At 40.6% G+C, this 22,863-nt stretch overlaps 1 protein-coding gene across 6 annotated transcripts in view; it reads right to left on the minus strand.

The window, feature by feature from the left end:
- Window positions 1–8,092, minus strand: part of RIMS1 (regulating synaptic membrane exocytosis 1) — a 469,818-nt gene extending 461,726 nt beyond the window's left edge. For all 6 annotated transcript variants that reach the window (XM_063096231.1, XM_063096237.1, XM_063096236.1 and 3 more), the window contains exon 1: window positions 7,929–8,092. In XM_063096231.1, coding sequence (XP_062952301.1) covers window positions 7,929–8,092 — 164 coding nt within the window. The remainder of the gene's footprint in view (window positions 1–7,928) is intronic.
- Between the last annotated feature and the right edge of the window lie 14,771 nt (window positions 8,093–22,863).

Below are 22,863 nucleotides of genomic sequence, written 5' to 3' on the forward strand. Positions count from 1 at the left end.
TACTATATAATATGTAAATCATTAGCATATTATTATCTTCTATAGTACATAAAGATATGTTTCATTCATTGCTTCTTTAAAATAGCTAATATTCTAATGAAATGCATTAATTACTTACAAATCACATGAAATTATTATCTTTAACACTACCTTATTTTACCATCTAAACTTCAGAGGAATTATCAAAATATTATAATTGCATGAAATTATTTTCTATAATATTACCTTATTTTACTATCTAAACTTCAGAGGAATTATCAAAATATTACATTCTAAAATCTATTTAAATAAATTCTCACACATTAAAGATGTCTTCTCTAAACTGCAGGCTGCTCTTTGCAAGGCCCAAAGGAGAATTTTCCTAAAGAGAGTCCTGTATGCAGTTGCAATTCATAACTACTATTATTTGAAAAATGCTTTGAAATGTTAAATTCAGCTTTGCCATAAAAAGTAGTATTCCACTGAGATTCCATAAAAGATAATACCTCATTCTCAGCAAAAGCATTCCCATTCACCAAATAATGATTTGGAAGATTCTATGTCTACAATTTGTTTGCATTACTTATTGATAAAATATATTTTAAGACTATTAATTGTTTGATTTTCTGAAAATTTAAATGAATAATGTGGGGGAGGGAAAGCAAGACTAAAAAGAGGACAACAATATAATTATCATCCAGGCTGAAACTCAAAATTGAGAGAAAGGGTACTTATCCTTAATGACAGCAGGAAATTGCCAAGAGATAAGCACAAGGCAACATGTACAGTCACCTTCCTTTTAAACAACTCTACTTTGTCTTTAAATAAACATTCATATGTACAGGAAGTTTTCACAAGACAGCAACAGAAGAAGGAAAATCTAAAGTAAATTCTGCAGTATATTCCTCTCTTGCTGTCCACAGAAAGTTGACCTAGGTTAAAATAAGTGTACATAAACCTGATGTAAGAGTATGAGAATATACATACTGAAAACCTAAGGCATCCAGTACAGAAACTTAAAAAATTCTTAAACACATACAACTTACTACATCACTCAACAGTAAACTGACATGAAAAAGAAAGTACTACTTGACAAGTAAATGGCCCCTTATTCAGCTAATTATGAAAATAAATTATTTATTAAACCTAGTGACACTAAAATCATCAGTCCGTTTCTCCAAATGTTTTTCTTGTAAGAGATAAGGAAATTACTCTAAGCTAATTTATCTATTCATTTTTGAATTAGGGTTGCTTTTTAGCTATTTCAAACTTTATCACATTGCCCACATTGCTTTTTGTGCTAAAAAAACATTTATGAGCTATTTAATGAGAAAGAAAACTATAAAGAAGGTAAATACAACACCGGATCAAGCTCCGGACTCATTTTACCCTTTAACTCCCTGCCAGATTCGCACACCGGGAGCTGCAACCCTGGCCACACTGCACTGCTTGCACGATACCATGGATGCATGCAAGCACCCTAGCAGCTTCAAACACCACAGGAAAAGACGATCTTGGGATTCCTCTAGAGTTTTAAAGAGTGACGATAATAATGGCACCTATCTTTGGTGCAGCAATTTGAAGTTTAAAGATGCCTCCAATATCATGTCAAAACCTCATAAATTAGAAGGCCGGGCCGTATAAAGTCCACTTCACACATAAAGAAACAGACACTTGGATGGGTTAAATTGTCAATGTTCACACCTGTGGAGAGTTACTGTGTGAAGACCAGAACGTAGTCCCCTATTCTATCTGATTACCTGATGCTCATCTCCCTTCTGATCATGGCGCTTTTACGATGGTAGGAACTAAGCCAACTCTGGGCTATAAGCAGAGGACTGTCTTTTTCTTCTACCTAGACAGCTTACTGCCTGACCCAATTCTAATGCCTGAAACAACGGTCTTATTGTTGACTTCAATATCATATGATACTTTGGTAGCAATAGCCTACCTAATAAATAAAATTCAAAACAATAGTGGGAGAAAAGACAACCTCTTGGCGGAGGAGAATGATGGGAAAATGCTAAGGAATTAGGGAACCCAGTGAACTAAGGAGCGAACAGATAAGGCACACCTCAGGCACTACAGGGTTAGAGAGTCACTTGTGGCCAGAACTAGACAGGAGCACTCAGGAAAGGGTGGAAAATGCCGCCAGCTGTAAGAAGTTCTTCTCTTGCTCCTTTGAAATTTTGTTCTCTGAACTCTAGGATCGAATGTCATGAGTAAAATGTCAGGAAGGTACCTAGCTAGTTCTGGGAATTTAACCAATATTAGAAAACTAATAAGTATTGACAGACTGGACTTCTCACCAAGAGGTGAGCATGCCGTGAATACGATTTGTAAAGCAGCCAGCCCAATGCCAGATGCACGGAAGATACACAATACACATGTGTCTGCTGCCCCAGGAGATGAAGAAAACTAACCATAATTCCCTCAGCTTGATGTACTTTTTAAAAGAACACTAAAGATTTGGAGTCATTGTACATGGGTTGTGGGTTCTATCACACTAGTTGCGATGTGCCTCAGTTAAAATTACTTCAACTCCCAGGACCAACTCTAAAATACTCAACTCATACCACAGGATCAAATGAAAAACTTGTTTAAAAATAGCAAATAGTTCATTAAGACAAATGAAACGCAGTACAATTGACTTTATAATCCACAGTACAGCAACCTCATCCATCTACTTATTATAGGGGCGGGAGAATAACAATATGATTTCAGGAATTTGTATTTGATATCTTTCCAGGAAGCTCACTATACAGGTTTACACAAATTGAATGTCACCCCCCTTTAACAAGTTCAGCAAATAACACCCCCAAGATATAGTGTTTCTGTTATTCAAGTCAGCAGTAGTGCACATAACCCACACTGGTTTCCGTATTCTCTTTTTAATTTAGTAATCTATTTACCTAAATGATGGTGTCTCTCCCACTTGTGATTCAGAAGAAATGGATCCAAATTAAAAGAAAATCAAGACAGGTGGACAAAAATGTGAACTAACAGCTATGTCTCTTTCCATTCTCTTTGATAACTCCTCACATCTTTCATTTCTTTCAGTTTTTAGGCTTCCTTTTTCTATATTTTCTCTGTGAGCATTTGGGAACTCAGTACTGGCATGCACATTTACTGAAATAGGTTTTGGTTGAGAGTGGAAACCTCCAACACAGTTCAGGGTCAGCCTTCCCTAAGTTAACCCTATCCACTAATGGCGTGAAGGAGACTAGATTCTGAGTGCAACAGTAAGTTTTCTTCTCCAATCTTTTCTGCCTAATACAGCACCTTGAAACAGGTAGGCACCTACTCATGTTTTAACCTCTTTTGCCTTTTACTACTTGCCTTTTTCCTTTTCCTTCTCACCCATTCCTGCCTCAGCAATATGACAGACTATTTGGGGGTGTAAGATATGAAAATCTTTGCAAACCCCAGTGAAAATAGGATACATGATACCTGCATACATAGGTAGTCTGTCCTCACCCCTCTCCCGTTTCCCCAGTCTACTTTTCCTTATTTTTCCAGTTGCTAATTGGGGTCTCTCAAAAGGAGCCATATGGATACATTTCAGGTCACAATATTACACTTGTATAGAGGGAGAAAAAAGGGGAGGAAAGCTGAAGTTACAGGAATTCTTCTCCTGCTTTCTGTCTCCTCTCCAAGAAGGAGGTAGCTATTACGGACGATTTAAAAGTGAATGCCAGGCTCCCGGTTAAGGAGAGGGGAGAAGCTCAAAGTCAATACACTTTATAAAGCAATTCATATCATGGGCTGCAGGATTTCTAAGAAAAATAAAAACTCATACTATCCCAATTTAATCTTCTTGCCAATGTTTACATAGTAAGTGGCAGAACTAGATCTAGAACATAAAAGTGTTGGGATGCTTGTATCCAAAGTTAATGATCTTTCCACTAGGTATACCATGATGCTTTTTATTATCTTTGAACTGAAGACAATTACCTTTCCTTCAACCCATAGGAACCCTCTATCAACAAGTACAGGAGAAGCTCCAGGCCCTCTTATGATCAGCAGCTGATCTGGATCAGCCTAATCTTTTGCCAAACCACTTCTCTGAAACTGAGGAAAAAACAGAAGTTCATTTAAGGAAAAGATAAATGAAATAGAAGTGGCTCCTTAGTAGAAAGATAGTGTAGTGTGTGGGGAAATACTTGGACATAGACTAAAAGGTCTAGGTTTGAATCCTGGTTGGACCATATTATGTGAGTCAGCTTACTATATTACTAAAACCCTCTGAGTTTAGGGTGAGGATTTGAAAATCATATTACCTGACTTACCTTCTCCACAGGCTGTTGTCAGAATCCAAATATTCATACATATATTAAACTTGAGCAAAGTTCAACTATTTGCCATTAGACTAAATGACTACTTATAATAATGGCTGGCATGAGGTAAATGCTCAATAACTGTTAGCTATTTTTATTCTATTACGGTTCTCAATTCCCATCCTCAAACCATCCCTTTAACTCTCTACTTCTATTTTTTTCTCTTCTCTTACTATTCTGAAGCTCCTTTCTCTATGAAGCTTTTATAAAAAAGGAATAAAATTTTAGATCTAATGAGATCTTCTCTGATTTAGGTCCCAGATAATTCAGTTTTCAGCCCATGTAATATATTGGCTCATGATGTCTAGTGACAGTTACCTGAAGGAGTATTCATTGAGGAAGTTAGGTTTCAGAAAGCCTCCAGATCACACACAAACACATGTGTGTGAGCACAGATTCACACACACACACTCTCACACCCAAAACTCTATAGAGATTAAGAAATGACCACTAATTTGTAGGTAATTAAGTCAATCTTTAAATATAATTTGCAGGAGTCAACTGCTTCTAGTTATACAGCAATGGCATTTAAAATTAGTGCACTTTGCCAACAAAATGAATTATTTTTATGATAAAGTACTTTTAATTTCAGATAAAATTTTTCTAAAATCTTGAGGTGAAAGTAGCTCATTTTTTCCATTTATACATACTTAAAGACATTATCAAAACCAAATTCAAGTAGTAATTTATAATCAAGCTTGATGAAAGTATACAAATATATTTGAAGTGATATTTTGTAATACAGCTTTGACATAATCATCCATCAATTTTCTGCCTTCTCTCTATTAATGCCTATTTTTACTCATTGTGAAGACAGAGCACACGCACAGTAGGTAGCTCACAGTGATGGTTCTGCAGTGATAACAAAGGTGGATTTTAAATCCAATTGCTCTGTTACCAAAACTTTAGCTTTGTGGGGCCTTTTGTGAAAGAAATTTCTCAGATATGTGATATTATGGACCAAGTGTTACCACAAAAACTTTCCTCTGATTTAACAAACATTTCAAAGCCCTGTGAAAAGCATCCTGTTTTCCAATCTATTTTAAAGCAAAGTTTAGAAAAGGCCACCACCTATAACAATGTGTCATTAAGCCCCTTTATATATGTGTCATTTGAATACTACCTATAATCCCCAGTTTTTACGATATAAAGTGCCCCCTAGAAAAAAAGTACAGTAGTGTTCCACTAACTGCAGGCAATGTGACATGCTTACATGGCAGCAAACTGGAATTCCCAAACACTTACCAATCTGCCACTGCACAAAAGGCCAAGACATTAGCAGAGGAGGCTGATTGATAAAGTTAATGCAGAGGCCCAGGATTATAGAGGGCTGTTGTATAACAGCATTACACACTGCGATATTTTGTGAATCCGTGCAATAAAGGACAACTATTCGCAAGCAAGTGGAAAGCAGTCACAGGAAAAGCAGTATAAAAAAAAATGTGTTAGACATGAGCAGTTGGACAGTGCTTCTAATTTTTATTTGTATAAGCCCCTACAATCTTATAATTTCTATCCTTTCACAGTTGGCAGGTTTAGGATTTTGTCTTAAAACTCACCCACTCCCATTTAAAATCCCTCCCTCTCCACCACGCTGGAAACAGCCAATGAAGAGGCGTGATGGCCACTACTTGCACTATGCCCTCCCCTTCCTATCTGGACTCTGTCAAGCAGCAGCCCATATTTTCCACTAGCTGCTGGAGGCCTCCATCCACCTGCTGTCTGTAGTGAACACTGAAAGGAACAGCAGCAAACCTATAAATCCCAACCGACACAAAAGGTGTCCAGGCCAGGTGGCAGGGGCTACAACCTGTGAGGACAGACGGACTGACAACCAGACAGACAGACAGCAGCACCATCAGACACCATCCATTACTTCCAGTCTCAGAAGAGGGGAAGTCTGCAGCACCAGGATGTCATTCTTCCACTAGGGACAGGCAGCAGATTAACGAAGCTTCTGCCTCCCTCAAGCCAGCAGGCTTAAAGTATTTGTTTTTTGGATGAGAAGGAACAGGGGATTCAGAAACCTGCTGCTCTTTACAGAACCAGGCCAGCTCTGGCCCTTTTCTGAGCCTACAGTGAAAGGGCAGTAATGACTGGATTTCTACTATTTTGCTATGACCCCGATACCCACATCTCTCCCTCAATATCCTCCTCCCCCCTCTGGGTGGCAGTTGCATTGGTTGGGGACCCATCGTCTGTGAATGCAGCCTCCCTCCACTCCTCTCCTGTGAGACACTGCTGCACTGAGAGGAAGCGGAAGAAAGCTTCCGTGGCAGCATCTTCTCTTCAGGAGACAATCCTGGAGGGTGGGGGAGAGGCCATGCTGGGTGTGCTCTGTCCCCGGGTGTCACCCCTGCTAACCTCCCTACCCCTTCTTTGCTATCAGTCAACTCCGGATGCAACAGGTTCCCTTTGACTCTTCATGCCAATCCCCTGCCCCTGGATACATCTTCTAGTCTAAGCAGGGGACACCAAGGAATTATTCCCAGTCAGGGTCTCTAAATACCCCCACCCCAGTGTGGAAAACTTTTCTGAATACATGAAGACTTCCCAAGGTAAGGCAGGGCTGAAATCCCTTCAGCTCCACTCTACGGGTGATGCTAGGGAGCAAGCAAAGCCTGGTCTCTACGCTAGGACCTCCTAAGCAGTTTTGTCTGAGGCCAGCATCGGCACAGACAGTGTCACACACTTCTGCACCACCAGCAACAAGCCCCATCCCCTCCCCACTCCCAGGAAAATGGGGCACAGGACAGAGATCTCTTGAAGGATTGATGTGCTCTCAAGGGAGGATGTGTGCAAATGTCCAGTCCATTATTGGACTGCTTCCTCCAGGAACTCAGCAGGCCCCAGAGGTCTCTTGGAAACCAGTAAAGAGGAACCTCTGATTTATTCAGGCCAGAGTCCCCACCAGCTTCTCCCATGATTAAAAACTTTTGTATTGCCAGTGGTACTATCTATGGGTAAGAAAATTTGTCTTCACTCAGGTATTCTGTGTAGAAGACTGTGAATACAAGGTTAAAGAGAAGCTGGGAAGGCAGGTTACCAAAGATGGCAACTGCCCAAATAAAGACCCAATCTTGATCTGTGAGATGAATGAGTACCAAAATGAACACTAAAAATCAGCAGTTTTATTATATAAATACTGGCACCCCGCACTGGGGTAACCCCAACCTGCCGAACAACTCCTAGAAGAGAAGAGGAGCTGTCCTCAGCACCTCTGCACCCCACCTCCCCTTCCTTCTCCTCATCCCCCGCCCCTCACCTGCTCCTAACCTGCCCAGGGCCCTTCCACTTGGGTGGGATCAGCTCCTCTCCGCTTCTGCATATCCCACCACCAGGGTGGCCCCCGTCCACCCAATCCTCCCGGGCACCCCAGTCTCCAGCCCTCCTCCCTCGGTTCCCCGGTTCCCGGCTCTGTGGCATCCCCTCCTTCCTCCTGTGCCCCTAACCTCGTCCCCGCTCCAGCCCGGCTCCCCTGGCCCCGAGGCGGGCGCCTTCGCCCGCACCCAGCACCCTCGGCCGCCCCTCCCCCACCCTCGCCGAGGAGAGCGGGCGAGTGAGTGGCGAACGGACGTTCGGAGGCGCGGATGGCGCGGCTGGGCGGCTTACTTGAGCATGGCTTCTTCTTTTTCCTCCTCTTCCTTCTGCCGGTCCATCACTGCCATGATAATGTTCCTCTCCTCCTCGGTCAGGTGGCTCAGGTCGGGCAGCTCTTGCATCGGGGGAGGCACCGTGGGTGGGCGAGGACCGCGGGGCCCCACGGCCGAGGACATTGTCGTGGCCTGCCGCCCCTGCGCTCGCTCGCCCGCTCGCTCTCCGCTTTCGGATTCACGCCCAGCAGCTGCGCCCCTGTCCCCTCACAGCGGAGCCCCCCCGGCGGCGGCGGCGGCGGAGCCCGGCAGAGCGAGGACCCAGTCTTTCATGGTTGTCTGCCTCCACCCAGCCCCGGATGCTGCCTTTGTCTGGGTGGCCCTAGCGAGGCTCGGGGCCGCCCGGCCGCCTCCCGCAGCCCAGCCTCGGCCGGCGGGGGCGGGCAGGCGGAGGCGCGGCGGGCGCGGCGAGGGGGCGAGGGCTCGCGCCAGGCTCCGCCGATCCGGGCGTCTCCGGCTGGGCGCGCGGGGCGGGGCCGCGGCCGGGGCTGGGGTGGCCTCCGCCGCCGCCGAAGCTGCTCCCGGGCTCGGCTGCCTCCAGTTTGGGGCTGCGGAGGGAGAGGGAGAGTTGGGGTGTCAGTTAGGCGGAGTCTCGGAGGCTTCGCTCCCGGGCGACGCTGCTGCTCTCGCAGACACAGCTGCCAGCCACGCAGTCCCTCCCGGAGCCGCTCCGCCCACGGGCACCCACCCGCCCACTCCCCAGGTCCCAGCCACGCGGGCCCCAGCCGCTCCCCCGCGCTCGCCGGCGCGCGCGCCACATGGCCCTACCCCCAGGGACCCCTCACCCTGAGTCATCCTCTCTCCCGGTCCCTCGGCTCTGTCATCTTCCCCAGCCTGTTTTTCCGAAGATTGCATTGATCATCATCATCCTCACTACCATCTTCATCGCAGAGCGTTAATAGTATCTGAGCGCCCACAGTGTTCTGAACAGCAGGACGGAACACCCTCTAGACGCATTTTTTTCTTCCGGCCACCATGTCTTTCTCATTTACTAGTCAAATGTTCACAGCCACAACAATGTGATTTTTAAGCACATACACCCCTCCAACAGCCTGGATTTTCTGGGTACGTTGTAATCTTCAATGCAGTGTGTTTCTTGACCCATCCTCACTAGGACTGTGCTGCACTCTATCCTAATTTTCCCTCAAGACGCCCCACAACATGGTAACTCTTTAATTTGTTATTTGGGGCTCTGGGTAGCTCCATCGCATCATGTACCTGGACTTCTTTGGTGCTTACAAATGGATTATCTGCTGTAATTCCTCTAATGACGCGCACTATCATCCTGTACTCACTTCTTAGCCTCTGCAGGTACTTCTTAAGAAACACCGATCCCAGATAAGAAAAACATCCAACCGTATCCTATTGAATTTCAGAAGCTTCTGCTCAATGCCTGACCCGACGATAGGCATTAAGGATGAGCTTCTCCTGCTGATAAAGGCAAAAATAAACCGACGATCTTTTCAAAATAGATAATGTTATCGGCTTTAAAACCTGGAGACTGAATTTTGTCAATATAATTATAAAAAAAATCAATAAAGAGAACGTTCTAATTGAACGACAATTTCCTAGTGAGGATCTGTTGGAAATGATGTTGATAGAACTGCTATTATTTTATCTCCTGGGGAATTCTTTCTATAGTTCCAGAAGGGAGTTAGCACTCATTTTTTTTTTTTTCCTCCAAGCCTAACTTTGTTAATGGAGAAGATGACAATGAAATTTTTTGAATCCTAAAATCTGCAAGTTCAAGGAAATTACAAGTTTAATTGATTTCCCATTAAATGCAGAAGTTGCTTCTACATGGACACATTTGCTAGAATACTCTCAGTAATGGAAGGCTCACTACCTCTTAATTCCATTGCTATGTCTAAAGCTCTCTCTCTCTCTCTCTCTTTTTTTTTTTTTTTTTTTGTGGCCGGTAAGGGGATCGCAACCCTTGGCTTGGTGTTGCCCGCACTGAGCTCAGCCAGTGAGGCCGCAGCCATCCTTATATAGGATCCGAACCCGCGGCAGCGGCGCACTCAGCGCCTGCTGCACTCCCAGCGCCACACTCACCCGAGTGAGCCACAGGGTTGGCCCCTAAAGCTCTCTTCTAACTGAAAATCTGTCAACTATTGGAGACTGCTATTACGTCATCTTCAACTTTTCCAGAAGTAACTGTGTAGCCTCATTTCAAACCCTGATCATTCTGGTCACTCACCTATGATCACATTCAAACTTTTTCACTAGCCTTCCAGAACAGGTATCAAGACTATATGTAACCAAAAGTAGTGCCTGGCACTTAGTAAGTGCTAGATAATGCTTTATAATCATTATTTTTATTTGCATGACTTAACATTGGTCTAACCTTTTTGAGCCATGTCCCTCGGAACATGTCACTAAAATAAAGATGTTGTCCACGAAAATTTCCAGTTATTTTTCATAAGCACTGCTGCCTAGCCAGCTTTTCTGTTGCCTCTAATTAAGCAATTGATGAAAACACTCTAATCAGCATCTTTTCTTCATTTTTAAAAAATTACACTTGTTTCCCTCAGTCCAACATATATTCAAGGGGAAAAAATAAAAGTTAGAATTCTGGCTCTACATGTGACTTCACGATCTCAGCCAAATCACTTCACCTTTCAAAACCTCTGTTTCTTCATCTGTAAAATGGGGATAAAGATATTTATCTTAAAATAGAAGTATTAAATAAGACATAATTGACTCATCTATCTATGTGCTTAACAGTTTGTAGTTCACTTTTTCTTATGTCTTGCTCTCTCCAAGAGATGTATTAGGCCATCTCTCTACTACTAATGCACAGAGGAGAGTGGAAATGTAGATGACATATATTCATTCTATCAGATTCCTGTCTCTCTGCTAGTCAATGTGGAAATGCAATGATGCAACAGACAAAGGCCTTGTCCTCAAGAGGCTTACAATTAAGTAGGTTCTCATGACATTCTTCTAAAATACAAATAAAGGAATTGCAAAGCCTCAGTAGGTATTAGAACTAAGTGAATTAAAGCTTTTAAAGGCAAGGACCTAATGAATAATTAACAGTGGTGCTTTAATTTACTCTGTCTGCCATAACAGAATACCAGAGACAGGGTGACTTAAATAATAGCAGTTTATTTTTTCTCAGTTCTGTATGCTCGAAATCCAAGATCAAGGTGTCCGTAGGTTTGATTTCTCCTGAGGCCTCTCTCCTAGGTTTGTAGATAGCCATGCCAAATTCTTGCTGCATGCACTTTTCTTTGTGCACATGCAACCCTGGTGTCTCTCCCTCTATTTATAAGGACACCACTCCTATTGGATTAGGGCCCCACATTTATAACCTCATTTAACCTTAATTACTTTTTTAGTTATGACCCTGTCTCCAAATACAGTCACATTCTAAGGTACTGGAAGTTAGGGTTTCAACATATGAATTTGGGGAGGAACAAAATTCAGTCTATAACAGGTGGCTTCTACTTATTAGTATTACTTTGGGAAACGGTGATTGATCTATATTATCTGGATAACAATGAAAAGAAGTCTGTTTCTCAATCAATTTTATGTTCATAGCTATTTCCCCGGGATCCATACATATATTTAAAGTCAGTGAGTGAATAAATGAGTAAATGAGTGAAGGAGTTGGCCAATAATTTAGTAGATTCCTTGGTGCAGCCCATCAGTGTCTCCCCTTTGGTCAAAAATCTCATTCATTATGGAGGGGTCCAAAATCCATTTCTAAAACCCAAGAGAAATGTCTTTACAAATTACCACCAGAAAAGCAGAGCATATCTGCACTTAGATAAGCAAGCAAACACCCAAAGTAGGTGTACCAAAGTGTGTGGCACATATGACTAGTTCCTGAAGATATCTTCAGAAAATGTTCAGTGAACTTGGAAAACTGTGCACAATACCTCTCTCCTACAACTTCACAAGCAAACAAACAAAAAAATGCTAAGAAGCAATTATTTATTGTAGTAAAGAAATCTGTTTTACTTCACTTGACCTGGCATTTCCCAAATGTATTGGACCATAGAACTATGTTCTACCCTGATGGGGGAAACATGCTTCAACAAAGCTTTGGGAAAAAAAACCGGACTTAAAAGCCTAGCATCTAAAGATGTTATGTAGAGAAACATGAAATGTCTGATGTGATTCTCCTGCTCAACCAATAATACCTGTAGAAAGACGTTTTAAAGTTCTATTCATAAGATATGTATCAAATGACCTTATGGTCAACACTACCATTATATTTAGGATACTAATCAGAAACTTAGCTCCTAAAAGATAATTTTTTAGCTCTCCTTTCCACTGATACTCTCAAGTCATCATTTCTCAACTCAAAAACTGGACATCGCTTGTATTAGTCTGTTTCCTGTTACTTAATAACAGAATACCTGAAACTGGGTAATTTATAAAGAAATGAAATTTATTTCTTACAGTTTGGGAGGCTTTGAAGTCCACAGTCCAGGGCGCACATCTGGTTAGGGCCTTATTCTTGGTGAGAACTCCCTACAGAATCCTGTGGCAATCCAGGGTATCACAAGGTGAGAATGGCATGAGCAAGCACTCTCTAATATTCTCACTTGCTCTCCTTATGAAGCCATCAGTGTCCTTCCTGTGACAGCCCACTAAAACATTAACCCATTACTCCATGAATGGATTAATCCATTCATGAGAGCATAGTCCTCGTGATCCAATCACCTCTTAAAGGTCCCACCTTTCAAATATCATAATCATTTTTCCCACCCTGTTAACACTATTACAATGATGGTCAAGTTTTAATGAGTTTGGGAGAGGGGGGCATTCAACACACAACCCCACTGTAAACTATTAATTTAACTTAATAGCTGAGATTATTACTTCAAAGTGGAAAATCACTGAAGTGGTGTCAGGTTCAAATCTTCACACTTCTATTTGATAGTTTTAGTGGGTTGAATACCATCCCCCCAAAATTCAAGTCTACCAAGAAACTCAGAATGTGGATTTATTTGGAAAGGGTCTTTACATATGAAATTAGTTAATATGAGTTCATAGTGGACTAGGGTGGATCCTAAGCCCAATGACTGATGTCCCCATTAAAGGAGAAGACACACAGACACACAGGGAAGAAGGCCACATGTCAAGACAGAGAGAAACATAGAAAAAAAGGTCATGTGAAAATAGAGGCAGAGAGTGAGGTTACGCTACCACAAGCCAAGAAGAGCCGGATACACCAGAAGCTAGAAGAAGCAAGGAATTATTTGCCTCTAGAAACTTCAGAGAGAGCATGACCCTGCTGTCATGCTGATGTTGAACTTCTAGCCTCCAAAATAAATATCTTTTGTTTTAAGCCACAAAGTTTGTGGTACTTTGTTATGGTAGCCCTAGGAAACTAATACAACAACTATGTAAGTTTGAATGAATTAGAAAACTTCCCTGAGCCTTATTTTGCTTGCCTATAAAATAGAAATAACAAAAAAACTTCCAGGGTTTTAGTAAGAATAAAAGATTATGAATGTGTGCATAGTGCCTGGCACATAGAAGGAACTCAATTCGTTTATTGTCTCAGTTTGCATTTACTGAGCACCTGCTTTGTGCTAGGTGCTGAGGATATGGTAGAGAACAAAGCCTTTATGGTAAGGGCCCTAGAGAAGATTGACAGATGATGAGCCAAATATAGCCAAATGCCTGGTACTTTTTGTAAATAAAGTTTTATTGGAACACAGCCACACTCATTGTTTTGTGTATTATCATATAAGTACCGCGCGCTAACCGATTGCGCCACTGGAGCTTCGTTTTGTGTATTATCTATAGCTGATTTTATGCTACAATGATAGAGTTGAGCAGATGCAACAGAGACGATATGTCACACAAAGCCCAAAATATTTACTATCTGTCTCTTTGCAAAAAAAAAGGCTCTCCACCCTTCCTCTAGATGCTCACAATGCAGTTGGAGAACACAGGACTGAATGAATAATCACATGAGAACAGTTAGTGTATGATAGTTACCCAGAAAATAACTCGCCAGATATAATAGAAAGTAACTGGGAAGATAGGTAGTCATGGAAGTCCTAAGAAGGAGTCCTGTAGTAGAGATTTGATGGATAAGAAGGAACTAGGCTAGAAGAGCTCAGTGCCAAGTGTTGCAAATGGAGGAAAGTGCTAGAGACAAGGTCTTGAGTTAGAAAAAGGCAGTGTCTGGAAAAATAGAAAGTAGGAGAACGAGGCAGTATCACTGTGAGGGGAGGAGAAAATGGTGGGATATGAGCTCATTGCAGGGGCTAGTCACCCAGGACAAGAAGTGCTATTTTATTCTTGTGCAAAGGGAAGCCACTGGAGAGATTAAGCAGGGAGGTAAATAATATGCTTTATGTTTTTGAAAAGATTACTCTGCCTGTGGATGGCAGGAGAATGGGTGGCAGCAAGTGAGAATAGAAACAGGAAGTCTGGTTAGGAGAAATTAAAGCGGCCTGGACTGGTGTGGTGTAGTGTTAGTGTAGAAAAATGAACACCTTTAAGATGTGCTTTGCGAGTAGGACCTAGAGACCTGTTGACAGGTGAGATGTGGGGTGTGAGGAAAAGATCAGTTATGATTCCTATTTTGGTCTAAGAAGTAAGTCGGTCTGGGATGGTTCTATGTACTGAGATAGGGAAGTTTTGTGTGTGTCAGGGGGAGGGACAGATGGTGATGTAAGGACATCAAAAGGCTTTTATCATCATTGTTGTCATTGTCACATCATCATCAAAACTCCCAAAAAGAGAAATATATTTTAATTTACTTGCTAATTGATCTCTCTAACCAAAATGGTTTTTTCTAAAGTTTACAAAAAATGATGGTTTTTTCTTTTGAAGATTACTTCCATCAAAAATTGGCCTGAAGGCTGCAGGGGCCTTTGTTGCTCCCTTGACAATGAGAAAAGTGAAGATTCCATTAGTGTATAATCAACAGAAGTTTGCTTAGGCATGCACATTTATGTAAGAGGTAAGGACAACGTACTAGTTAACTTCTACTCTAAGGAACAAGCAAGTAGCAGGTTTGTGGTTCCAAGATTCTGTACTCATGTTATAATTATTTGTTTTTAATTTCTAGAAAATTTGGAAATAAAATATTTTAGAATATTTTCAACACCTGTTGAGATTCAGTCTTGGCTAATCAATAAACTCTAACCTAGAGTTTTGACTTGTTAATGTCACATCTGCGTATATACATTTCACCACATTTTCATGAGTGCCACCATAACCTTTTACACAAAAACGGTTTATATATGAGGTGATCATATGTTCTGAATTGTCCAGGACCATCTGAGCTTGTACCCATTGTACTGGCATTATTATCACGAGCATCTCCTTTCAATTAAAAGCGTTTGGATGATAAATTATATGGCCACCCTATTTATACACAGTTATAGTAATTTGCAAAAATATAGTCTTTCTGGCTTCAAATAACATTTGCTCTCAAGAGATTTCACTGAGAGTATTTGGCTGAAATTGGATATCAGATTTTTGGCTCCAATTCAGCCAAATACCTATATTAATCTCATTTTTGGTAAGGTTCCACTATTGTCATTTATTTCATGAGGAATTCAATGTGTTGGAATGTTTTTGTCCTAGAAGAAGTAACATCATCCTGTTCTCTTGTGGTTCATGCCAGCCTTGGACTTTCTTCCAAGCGATTAATATTCTTACTTATTCCCTCTTTGAGTTATTCCCTTTCAATATTTGTCTCCTGATTCAGAATTAGGGTTCATGGCCTCTTTTGCATTCTTCTGAGGCTGATTACCTTCCGTATTAGTCAAACTTAGAATGCTTAACTGGCAATGTTTTAGAATAATTTTTCCACATTCTGTTCTCTTCTAATGTTCCCTCCTTGCATTGGGTAACTTCTTGTACGTTCTTCAGTTTTGATTTTATGTGATATGATATGAAGAGTCTTCATCTTAGATGCCTTAGGATTTACTGGCTTCATTCTTCTGAGAGCGTGTTCAGAGAGTTTATGCTGGGTGGACTGAAATGTAAAACTGTCAATGTCATTTCCCTAGTTCATTTGTGTGAGTGAGATCCTACGCTATTTATAACAGATATCTGTCTTAAAAAGTATGACAAATTCAATTGACTTTAAGAGAAATGTTACTTTTACCTACCCACAAAGGTAAAAACATTCCAAGTGGAAAATAGATTTGGATAATAATTTCTAAGACTAGATTATTTCATAAACACTAAAATTTTTAATAAGTTGGAAATACCTTCACTAGATTTAGTGTTTATTAATTATATTTTTATTAAAATAATATTTTATTTAAACAGAGATTTAAATAAGCACACTTTCCTAGAATACTCTGATTTAAGCACCTGAGACTGGTTCCTGGGAAGTTCTTTTGCCTATTTTCCTCTTTTCCACTCCCAAATTTGAGATAGGCAATCCAACCCTACACAGGCCAGCCTTAGATAAGATGCTCACTTTCACGCATAGTGACACAACCTTGCAGGCAATGGGATAGAAGAATACAAGGACTTGGTTCCTTATTCCAGCACTAATCAGCCCTACAGATTGAGCAAGTCACTTAATCTCCCTGAGTTTGAACTTCCTTATCTGTAAAATAGGGACAATTATATCTCCTTTAAATATTCCCAGCATTTGCATAATAGTAATAACACAGAGCCTGTTCTGTGTTTCTGGCCTGTATAACACGTTCTGCATGCATTATCATACTCTCTTCTAACAATGGGTATGCACTAGTAATATCACTTTGGGCATTACTTAGCATGACCAGTGTAGATCATTGTCCTTCATTTTTCTAAGTCCCACAGGATCAGGAAACAGGCCAAGTATTTCCCTTGATCTCCCAAGTGAAGCTTCCAGATTATTTTCCTTCCAACTTGTAAAGTTTCTCCTACTGTACTCCTTCCATCTAGGATTGTTCTGCCACCTTCCTGATCACTCACTCTCATTTACCAAAGACTAGCTGACGGTCTTCCTTTCCACCCCAACATCTGCTGTCATGGGACATATCTTCAACATCTTCATGGATGATCCATCCAATAATTTGACCTCTGCTTATCTCAGTCTTCTCAAATCCACTCTATCCAATATGCATTTTCATGGTTCCTCTTTATGAATACCCCCAAACCGTACCATTCCTAAAACTCGCTAATTCAAACCTTCCCTCATTGACTACAACTACCATGACTACTTCAACTCTGACAAATTGGACACTCAAAATACATTGATACCTTTTTTTCCCTGTTTTTGTCTGATTATAGTTTTACTTATCTTCATATTTAGCTGATATCTCATAATAGTTTCATAAGTAATATAGGAGTCCGATTTCTCCCCATCCATGTGGTTATCTACCTCAAGTATGTTTGGAAAGAAAAGCAAGCAGAGCATGCCGTGTTGTGGACTCTCTCAGTCTGACTACCTGCTTCCTGCCACTCCTTTGGGCATCTTTATCTTCTCTCTGTCAGGGCCAATTGCACATTTTCCTCAAGATCACCTGGAGCTCAGAGATTACAGACCCTCAGAATAATGGTTTACAATGCTTCAGAACCATTATAGTGAGGGAGTAGGTAAGGTAGGGCAGTTTCTACCTGGTCCTGACTCTTATTTCTCCCCACCTCCATCACAGATAGTTAGATGAGTATCTCAGACTTTATCAAGGTGGGTGTTTTAGTCCATATGAGATTCTATAACAAAATACCATAGACTGGGGAGCTAATAAACAACAGAAATTTATTTCTCACAGTTCTGGAGGCTGTGAAGTCCAAGATCAAGGTGAAGGCAGATTTGGTGTTTGGTGAAGGCCATTGTCTCGTTTGTAGAAGGCATCTTCTCACTGCATCCTAACATGGCAGAAGAGGCAAAAACAAGCTTCCCTGGGCCTCTTTTAAAAGGGCACTAATCCTAATTACAAGGCCAGAGCTCTCATGACCCAATCACCTTCTAAAAACCTTACCTCTTAATATCATCACATTGGGGATTAGGTTTCAACATATGAATTTTGGGAGGCTACAAACATTCAGAGCATAGTAATGGGTACATCAGACTTGATCAAAAAGGTAGATTGGACCAAAGAAAGTTACAAAATATAAGAAAAAGAATTTAAATGTAATGCTATATAGGACTATTTTAGTTGAAGGAAAATCCATCCAGCAGTTAAATTCTTACCAGTTATTTCCTCATGAGAGTATCTATTTCCAAAGGTGTTCTCTTACCATTGGGTCCACTTCTCTCTGCTTCTTCCCTTCAAAATTTAGTAGTTTAAAGCTGCACTTATCTTTCTAACAACTGAATTTTTACCTACCAATATTCATCTGTGGCCACTCTACACTCAGCCCCTCAACTTTGTTTGTCCCTAGGGATCCAGGTAGATAGACATTGACATGCTTTGCAGATTTAAGTAATAATATGTAAAACCTTATTGTCCCCCAGTTAAAGGTACTGGAAATCCAGGGTGCTAGAGAAAGTAATAAATCTAAAACTATTCATCAACAATGCACATGCATGAGCACACACCCACATATAGATGTCCAGTTTAACAAAACATATTGGTGCTAAGAAAGGGTGCTGGACTAACAGACTGGTTGTCTGGATTCTGGTTCCAACTATGATGGTGCAGTCTTGAACAATTTACTTAATATTTCTAGGCCCCAGTTTCCTACTGTAAAATCAAGGATTCCACTAGTATTCTTTAAGAGTCTAGTTATCTCTAACATAAAATTCAAAGAGGTAGTAAACAATGTATGGCAGTCAGTATTTAACAAATAGTTGAAGAAAATTTTTTGTGAAATAAGATTAGATCTTAAGGGGATTATTCTGAATGAAAAAAGATAAGTCCAAAGAGTTACCTGCTGCAAGAGGACTTCAAAAAGTTCATGGAAAAATGGAATTAAAAGAAAAAAATAAAAATATAGATGTTATTTCTCAACATAAGCTCCAGTAAACTTAAGACATTTTGTAAGCAATGATACCAGCCATTTAGTCCATCCCTAAAAAAACTGAGGGTCCTACGAATTTAACCATGTGAATGCAGCCTTTTTCACATCATAAATCGAAGAAAAATGGCTGCCCTTTGAAGATTTTTTTTAAGTTAGGAAACAAAAATAAGTCAGAAGGAGCAAAATCAGGACTGTAAGGTGGATGCCTAATGATTTCCCATCAAAACTCTCACAAAATTGCCCTTGTTTGATGAAATGAAAGAGCAGGGACATTGTCATGGTAGAGAAGGACTTTCTGGTGAAGCTTTCCCAGGTGTTTTTCCTAAAGCTTTGGCTGACTTTCTCAAAACACTCTCATAATAAGCAGGTGTTGTCGCTCTTTGTCCCTCCAGAAAATCAACAAGAAAAATACCTTGAGCATCCCAAAAAACTGTTGCCATGACCTTTGCTTTTGTCTGACCCACTTTTGCTTTGACTGGACCACTTCTACCTCCTGGTAGCCATGGCTTTGATTGTGCTTTGTCTTCAAGATTTTACTGGCAAAGCCTGTTTCATTTCCTGTTACAATTCTTTGAAGAAGTGCTTCAGAATCATGACATTTCTTATTTAAAATTTCCATGGAAAGTTCTGCTCTTGTCTGCAGCAAATCTGAGTGCAACAATTTTTGCACCCACTGAGCAGAAAGTTCGCTTAACTGTAATTTTTCAGACAGAATTGTGTAAGCTGAGCCAATTGAGATGTCCGTTGTGTTGGCTATTGTTTCTGCCATTAACTGTCAGTCCCCTTCTACTAGGGCACAAACAAAATTAATTTCTTTCTTTGTAAATCAACGTGGATGGTGTGCCACTGCAGGCTTTATTTTCAATATCATCTCAATCCTTCTTACAACGAGTTATCTATTTGTAAACTGCTGATTTCTTTAGGGCATTGTCCCCATAAACTTTTCATAAAACATCAACTATTTCATCTTTCTTCCACCCAAGATTCACCATAAATCTGATGTTTTTCTTGCTTCAATTTTAGCAGAATTCATGTTGCTCTGATAGGGGCTCTTTTCAAACTTACATCTTATCCTTCTTAGTGCTTCAAACTAGATCCTGTTCAGACATGTTATAACAAGTTAGTACTAGTTTATTTTGGTGCTAAAAAAAAATGCAATCCCTGCATAGTTTTTCATAATACACATTTTCCCCTCATATGTGTTTCCATTTATATCACATTCTCAAAATGATAAAATTATAGAGATGGAGAACAGATTAGTGGTTGCCGGGGGACCAGGATGAGGTATTAAAATGGGTGTGACTATAAAGGTGTAGCATGAGGTGGTTTCTTTGTGCTAATAAGAGAGTTCTGTATCTTGGTGGTGATTACCTGAATCTGTACATGGTATATAATTTCATAGTACTATACTCCCACACCCCACACTCCCACACTTACAAATGTATGTTTAAAAAATGGTGAAATGGAATAGGCCTAGTTTACAGTATTGTACAAGTGGCAGTTTCCTGATTTTGATATTTGACTACAGTTTTATAAGATGTTAACATTGAGGAAAACTGAGTGATGGTACAGAGGACTCTGTCTACTATGCAGTCTTCTGGGAGTCTACAAATATTTCAAAATAAAAGCTAAAAAGAGCTGATGATAACATTTATCTTATTTTTTTCTTATCTCAAATTGTGCTCTCACCAACATCAATTTCACCTTTATAAATCTATGACTTTGGGGATGACCCCAGTTTCAGGGTCAGGACTTGGTTGCCTAAGCCAAGCTGCGAACTTTCCATGGTGCATAGCATTGCCGTGGCATCAGAGACTGATTCAGGAGTTGACATGTGGTTCTTAATAGATCCACAAATTTTATGGAGTTAGTGTTGAAAATAGTACAATATTTTATGCTATATTGGAACACATTTCATCTATATAATGTTTAAGCTATGTATTTTATCCCTTCTCTGTTATAGTATTCTAACATATGCAGTGAGTATAGTCTGAAGATAATGACCTACTTAAACATAAAGATGAGCACAATAAAATCATGGAATTACAGAGCCATGAGATCTCTGGTCTCATTAAGTCCTTAGGAATCCTAATATCCGTGACAGCAATATGATTCCCATTTTCTTCAAGACATAAGTTCCTGTATATTTTCTTCAATTCACAAACTTAACCTTATATTTTTCAATAGTGTCTACTTCAGAGATCTTGAATGCAGGACTCTTGAATATTTCTAATGGGTTCTATACTGTAGTGGATGTTATCATTTTTCACTGAGATCTCCCTTCAGAGTTGAGGTACTTATTGCCCCTGATGCCAAGAGTTTGGCTGATTACACATCAAAACTGTGTCCTGAGATTGAGAAAGCTACCTTACCTTATATTACCTCCCAAGAGAAAGCCCTCATTCAATGACTGGTCAGTGCTGCAGGAGTACAAAGATCCAGCCTCTTTATTTGGTAGAAAGAGAGGGCCATACTAACTTTAGAGCTTCCTGTATAAATGGTGGAGTTCATCATTACAACGTGTGACAGTTAAGTTTCTCCCTACCCAATCTATCCTTCCTTGGTCCCTCACAGGTGTTCTCAAAAGTATGCCACAATAAACCTCCTACATGCCAATCAGAGTTATAGAACCTGTTTCCCTGGGAAACTGATCTGCAATAGTTGCTACCAGAAGTGGTCCATGGAAGTAAACTCAAAAATGAGATTATGGAGCTGAATCACCCGCTGGCCTACTGGCAAAGAAGAGCCCATCACTACTAGTAGGTAGAGTACGTATAGACCTTGCCACTCAACTACAATGCAATTGTTAAAACTTTTATTATTAGTGAGCTGGGATGGGACACCAATGGACAGGACTATACTTATAAGTGCAATATCCAAGGCATTTAAGAGAAATAGAAGAAGTATAATTATGCAGACTATGGAATTGAACAGCTGCTGCTGGGCTCAAAAAAATTATGCATTGGAAGAAGACATTGAATGGCTTAGGATAATTAATTACCAATTAAAGTCTAAGTGTAAAAGTCAAGGGGCCTATCTGGCATGTGCTATGATTTGAATGTGTTTTCGATATGATGGTATTAAGAGGTGGGGCTTTTAATAGGTGATTAGGCCTTGAGGGCTTCTCCCTTGTTAATGGGATTAAGGCCTTTATTAAAGAGGCTTCAGGCAGCATCCAGTTAATTTGCCCTTCTGCATGCCTTCCACCTTGTAAGAACACAGCATTCACGCCCTCCGGAGGATGCAGAAACAAAGCGCCATCTTGGAAGCAGACAGCAGCCCTCACCAGACAACTTAACCTGCCTGTGCCTTGATCTTAAATTCCCCAGCCTCCAGAACTGTGAGAAAAAAAAAATCTGTTCATTATCAATTACCCAGTCTCAAGTATTTTGTTATAGCAGTACAAAACAGACAAAGACAACAACATATAGGGATAATCTCATTTCCTTCAGCTGGAAAACAGAAAAAAGATGTGGTTCAGACCCACAATTTAATTATAGGAATAGCAAAACTCTATAGGTGGTTAAATTCTCAACTTCAGCAAGTCTGCTGCATCAAGATCAGGGCTGGAATTGAGCTTGGCACCCTGAGACATGGGATGAGAACATCTGTATCTGTGCACCGAGAAAGACTGAACTCTGAGCTAGATTACCTCGAACTCTCTGAGCCGAAGTGGGCTACTGTTTTGTATTAAAATCTAGGGCTTCCCTTTATTTGACGACAGATGTGGTATCCTCCATAAGATGTTACCTCACCTCTCTTCCTGGCCACTAGACCAATAATAACTAGGATTAAGTAACAATATAACCCAGCCATGGTAGGGCCGGGCCTGCTGAAAGAGGGAAGGGACTGTACCATGAAAGAACTATAGGACCTAGCCAACATGTACCAGTAGGAGCTGACAGTACACATGGAATGGGATCCTGAGTGTGCTGGATCAAGCAGAAGTAGATATATAGTTGGATAATGGAGAATTTAACAATATAGGTATGAAACACTTCCTC

This window comes from Cynocephalus volans, chromosome 5 (genome assembly GCF_027409185.1).
Source record: "Cynocephalus volans isolate mCynVol1 chromosome 5, mCynVol1.pri, whole genome shotgun sequence".
Classification (NCBI taxonomy): Eukaryota; Metazoa; Chordata; class Mammalia; order Dermoptera; family Cynocephalidae; genus Cynocephalus; species Cynocephalus volans.